At 38.3% G+C, this 6265-nt stretch overlaps 1 protein-coding gene across 1 annotated transcript in view; it reads right to left on the minus strand.

Annotated features, from left to right (window-relative positions):
- The window catches only part of FAM83D (family with sequence similarity 83 member D), an 83550-nt gene extending 78754 nt beyond the window's left edge, over nt 1-4796 (minus strand). Inside the window, exon 1 of the mRNA XM_044090459.1 lies at nt 3877-4796. Coding sequence (XP_043946394.1) covers nt 3877-4347 — 471 coding nt within the window. The 5' untranslated portion in view covers nt 4348-4796. The remainder of the gene's footprint in view (nt 1-3876) is intronic.
- Nucleotides 4797-6265: the final 1469 nt, after the last annotated feature.

Below are 6265 nucleotides of genomic sequence, written 5' to 3' on the forward strand. Positions count from 1 at the left end.
TTTAAAGCACATTTGTAGGTTTTTATAACAGAGCTGTTTCAGATTCCTACACTTCCTAAAACACAAAACTAGGTGATAAAACAATTTCTTTAACAAGATCAGATGAGCACAGTATAGATCAAATGTTGTCTTATCGAATTGTTTAACCCCGTTGTTATGTGCATTATATTACATAACATAGCTAAACATTTCTGGAAGTACTGTCTATAATATTTACAGTCCCATTAATTGGGCTTTCTTCTATATCTGAGAAATATGGTCTAGCTAGGCCATCTTTCACTCAACACTTTTTTTTATTTTATTTTAACAGTTTAATACTGTACCCCTATTTTCAAACTGTGTATCAAAACAGTTAGATGGTCACAGTCAGATATGCCAACTGGTTATTTTCTTTATAGATTTATATATATTCCTGACGCCTGGTGCATAATGCTGGATTACCCACGTTATTGGTTGGTCCCCGGACCTACAACAACCCAGGTCCAAACAAAGACAACCGTGGGTAATATAAATAATGCAAGATCCATCAGAATTACTTCAGCCTATAACCTGCGGATTATTGAACATTCAAGAATTGAATTATATAAAAGGACTTCTGTAATTTTCATTACTAGTAACATCTGTAAAATACCTTAGCTGTTGATTGTTTGTCTTCTATCTTGAATTATTTAAATTTCTGTATTGCAGTTTGAGTTATTACCTTGTTAAAATTAAATACAAAACTAACTGGCCCACATGTATATCTAGACAGACGTTAACATTTGCTTCTGGTTGACAGTATTTATGCACAAAACTAATGAAAATTCCAAGAATAAAAAGTGCAATTAACGCTAAAAGTGATTTTTTTACAAGTTTAATAACAAAGCTTCAAAGAAAATTCTTCAGTGCTTAAAATCATACTAAAATACATTTTCATATATTTTACATACACCACATGAACAAATTCAAACCAATAGAAGCACATCCAACAATAAAATAATTAAAACAACAGAGTACTTGTTTCATGGGAAGAGAGAGAGACCTTCTCTTAACAGGTTTAAAAGCTCACAGCATCATTCAGCGGGGCACATCATCTATATTCAACTCAACACAATATCCCTTCCTCTAATACTTTGTTTTTAATAACCCTAAATATTAAAATTAAGCATTTTATCTGAGTTTACGGATTATGTTTAGCCAAGGCATTACTCTGCACCTCCCTGCACATCAGATGACAAAACTGGCAATTATAACAAGGCACAGTATTTTTAGGTTTTAGTATAGCATTCTTTAAAGCACATTTGTAGGTTTTTATAACAGAGCTGTTTCAGATTCCTACGCTTCCTAAAACACAAAACTAGGTGATAAAACAATTTCTTTAACATCAGATGAGCACAGTACAGTTCAAATGTTGTCTTACCGAGTTGTTTAACCCCATTGTTATGTGCATTATATTACATAACATAGCTAAACATTTCTGGAAGTACTGTCTATAATATTTACAGTCCAATTAATTGGGCTTTCTTCTATATCCGAGAAATATGGTCTAGCTAGGCCATCTTTCACTCACTTTTTTTAATTTTATTTTACCAGTTTAATACTGTAGCCCCTATTTTCAAACTGTGTATCAAACAGTTAGATGGTCACAGTCCGGTCACAGTCAGATGTACCTTATTTAGCCAACTGGCTCCAAGGAACTGACTGCGCACAATGCCTTTGTATATAGGGGGGTGCATACGAGTGTTTTGTAAATATCTAACAGTTTGAACTTCTTTTCTATAGATTCTAGTACCCATTATTACCTTTAAATATATACATTAATATCCAAAAAGTCAGTCAGATTTTGAATAACCAGATTTAAACTTAAAGTTAGCAGTAAAATCAAGATTCTAGGCATAGGGCACATTTTCAACATGACTTTGCAGATAGAACCCTAGGTATATGTTGCCTCATTGGAACTTTTGGTGCAAGTTTGAGTCCAAGGTTGCAATGACTGATTGTTCCGACTCCCTCCATAGGTGTGCTGTATAATGCAGGAGCTGAAGCATAGCTTGTATAACAGGAGTTGGACACTGCTTATCCAGCATTACACCTAGCTCATACATTTAACAATATCTTATTGAGGTCTCTGGTGTGTGTGGTGTGGAGAGATTTCTTTAGATGCAACATTTCTAACTGAGCTGGGTCAGACATGGCCTTGTAAGTTAAGCAGAGCTCACCTCTTAGTAGACAATATGAGAATTTAAATGCACACAATTTCATGAATCATAGAAGTGAACGGATATGACAAAAAAAAAAAAACATTGCAAATACAGTAGCAGTCATACTTCAAATCCAGATAGGATAGTTAAAACCATGGCGTCAAGTACGGAGGTTCACAGTTTTACATTGAAATGCAAGTAGTGACACACACAAGTAGATAATATTTTAATTAGTGTTATCTAAACTACACAACTGGGGTTTTGGGATCCATTAGCACACGCCCACCAGGCATTTAAAGGCAATGCCCACGATGGCTCCTACCAGATAAGTCTGGGTGCGCTAATCATAACGAAGGCCACCAGTATAAAACCTAGCATTTCTGCAGATTATAAACGGTCTGCCTAACAATCTGAGACACAAATTTGAGCATATTAGCAAACCTCGTGTGCTTACCTGTGGCCTCAAGGAGGCCAGAGCCAACTGCCAGTTTACTCACCATGAAGGATACTTTAAATAGGACTGAAACACCTACGGGGACCAGCCTACGGAAATGGCACTATCAGCAAGTCTTCTAAAGTGGCTGTACTCCCACAGTATTCCGTGGGCAAAAACTGCCTTCATGCAGTTTTAATCTCGATTAAAATTTAAAAGCTTAAGTTTACCTCGGATGCAAAGCAAAATAAGAAACCGCAAAAGCGTGGATATTCAGTGACTGATAGGTCTCAGTATACTTTCCGAAAAGGAAGCCCAGCTAGATATTTCAGTGCACGTTGGGCGAAGGTAGTATTTAACTAGAACCTGTCTTGGGAACCAAGCGTCTTCGCACACAGCGTGCTTCATGCGAACAAGTGTTTAAAAGCACACGTTTATCAAACCTGGACGTAGTACGTCAAGTGTGTGTTGGCGGGGGGGAGTAATAAGAACCTGTGGTGGAAATCAAACATATTTGCACGTATTGTGTTGCAAGCGAACATCTGTTCAAAAGCATATAAAGTTACTTACCCTATGGAACATTGACGGGGGGGGGGGGTAGTAAGAACTGTTGAGCAGGTATAAACAAGACCTCTTAGCACGGAGACAAAAGCAAAAATAATGGGGATGGGGCTCTAAAAATAAGGGCATTTTAAATATTACTCTTTTCAACTTACAACGCTTCTAGAAGAACATTGCATTGTGCGATTTTCCTGAAAGATTTTAAGTCAACTATCTCTCGGTGTTCAGTGACTACAACCCTTAATTTGCCAGAAAGACTACGGACAAAAACATGAAACAAATTTAGACATACCGCGAGTCCACGTCGATTTATCCTGACTGTTTTTGCATAGTTTACCCCCTCACCTGCGGGGAGAGCAGCATCATTACTATTAGGATGAGTAGGCGCAGAAAAACAGAAACAATGTAGCAATACCCTCCTATCACGTGGCTGTCATCTATACACTGAAAATGGGCATACAAGCGCAGAACCAAATGTCAACTGTCATAAGTCCAGTCGTTACCCGAAAGTGCTCTTATCTATACGAAGTGGTGCGTACGGTGGGATGGGGTGCAAACTCAGTCCTCCTAACAGTTTTAATACTCGTGCATACGCCAACTCGTCCCGCAGATTACCACACTTCGGAGCGCATAATCACATAAGTCATCCATATATCAAAGGGCAATAAATAACCGCTCAAATATTCATAATAGTCTGATTACCTCTTTTGCACCTTTGATAAGCTTACGCACCGCTTCTTTACAGCTGTAAATAGACTCCCCAAAGCTAGGCTGAAAATGCACCTCGGCCTTGGTTACCCCCCGATAGCAGCGGGTCGTAGCAAATGCTGGCCACCCTATTTCCAACACCGGTGGTTCCACGTCGGACTGTTCGGGAAAATAAGTGACAGATGAGCAGTCTAGAGACGCATTCAGCGATTGATCAAACCCATCTTCAGATAGTAAGGGGTTTACAGCTTGTTTCAGGATTGTCTGAATTTCTTCATCCGAAAGAAAGTTGGCTACTTTCTCCTGCTTCAGAAAGTCAAAGAAAGCACCCTCGCCTTTGTCTACTAACTCCTCCAGCGCTAGCCGATGTTTTTCATTGTAAAATTCTTGCCACCCCAATTCATTTTTTGTTGCAAACCATGGATTGCTAAAAGGAAAGTCATCCAGACACTGTGAAGCAGCCATGTTGCTACTGTCCCAATAGCTCAACTTTGTTACTGGGGTCTTAGTTAAAAACTACTAAGGTCCATTTCTGCACGTTCATCACTGCCTTTATGAGTCTTTCAAATTTAAACAACTCCTGCATTGTATGCTATTGGCCACAGCAAAGTCCTTCTGGGCTGTTCCCTTGTAGAAAGTCATTCCCAGGATCATCCTTTAACTTGATACATTGAGCCGCCAGTATGCAAGTTCCTCACCGATTGGCTGCTGGGACAGTTTTTTTACGAGTTTCTTTAAAGACACGTCTAAGATACTCCCACTTTGAACTACAACATAACTACCGGTCCTTCCTGGTAACCAGACATTAACTCCTGCTCTTCTGCAATGCTCTCTTACATGCCCTGCAAGGCATTTCTAGCTTTCATGTGTATCTTTATGCTGTCAGCGACTCATTAACTGCAAGTAGTCTGAATAATTTTTGCTGTTTCTGCCTTTCCTTGCAGTTTGTATTGTTGCATACCAATTGCAGTATGGTTGGAAAATATATTTTAGTAATACTAGTTTATGTGGGAATACCTGCTACTTGCTGCTCATCAGCATAGCTGTAATTCTCACCTTTCCATCTGCAGAATGTGAAACGCTCACTACTTGTTATAATGTGAAGCAAACGAGGGGCGTTTACTACAACTTCAGATGGGACGCTCAAGGGATAGCTAAATGTGTTAATTTAAATTTCTAAACGTAATTAGTATGATTCGTTATTATTTATAAACGTGGCAGGCTCTTTTAAAGATTCAAAACGAGGAGCTTTTCTTGTACTGAGATGATGGATATGCATATCAGTCTGCTAGATGTAATGCACTGTCCCCTGCATTAAGGTAAAACAGTATCTCCACCTTTTATCATCTCTAATTAGACACAGAGGGAAAATAGGTGCTATTAACTTTGACAGGTGATTGATAGTAAAGAAGATATAAATACATGCACTTATTGATTAATTTATTTAACATTTGTTTACCGGGAAGTCCGACTGGGCAAGTTTGCCCATTTTCAGTGGAGGCCCGGGAAGAAAAGTATCACATAATATAATAATGACATAAGTCAGTATGTTTCACTATTGTTTAAAAATCAGAGAAGTGATAGTAATAAAACACATAGTAACACATTATCACAGTTCAACTTAGTAATAAAGCTAACAGGATCACTTGGTAAAACATATTTTGGCAGTTACACTCACTAACAAGAATATATATTTACATATATGCACATAGAACATATTTTCTTAAATTAAAAGAGGTGTACAACTATAATAATTTGTTCTATTTACCGCCTGTAATCCATGAGATCCGTCACCTTTTTGTTAACTAGAAAGTATGTGTGTGTTGAACGCACAATGATTCTGTGAAACAGCTACTAGAACTCTTAGTAGCATGGTTAAAATTTAATTGTTATTGCCTGCAAAGCGTATTGTCAGCAGAACATAATGATTTAGTATTACAGCAACATGATTTTATAAAATATTTTGGTTTATGCTATGAACCTATGAACCAGTATTTTTGTTTAAAATATTAGACGACTCTGTGACAGTATTCATTTGTAGAAGATGCACTTTAACAGTTGAAAGACATGTGTGCGCATGTCAACCATACAAATGCCTGAAGCATGGAAGGAGGTGTTGAGAAATTAGAATACATTAAAAAATAGAATAGGATCATCACTAATCAGCATAATAACTGCGGTAGCGTTGTCGCCTCACTGTAAGACGTTGTCCCGTTCGATTCTCAGCTAATGCGTCTTCTGTGTGGAGACGTCGTGAATTGGCATACCTTCGTTGAAGGTTGTGCGTCAGGGCTGGCAACTCGGCACGTAAAAATCTACTGCCAATCATTAGCGGACCGGAGTCTGCTGTGGCGACCCCTAACCGGGAAAAGCCGAAAGACAC

This window comes from Protopterus annectens, chromosome 12.part0, assembly GCF_019279795.1.
Source record: "Protopterus annectens isolate FY-2018-M chromosome 12.part0, PAN1.0, whole genome shotgun sequence".
NCBI lineage: Eukaryota > Metazoa > Chordata > Ceratodontiformes > Protopteridae > Protopterus > Protopterus annectens.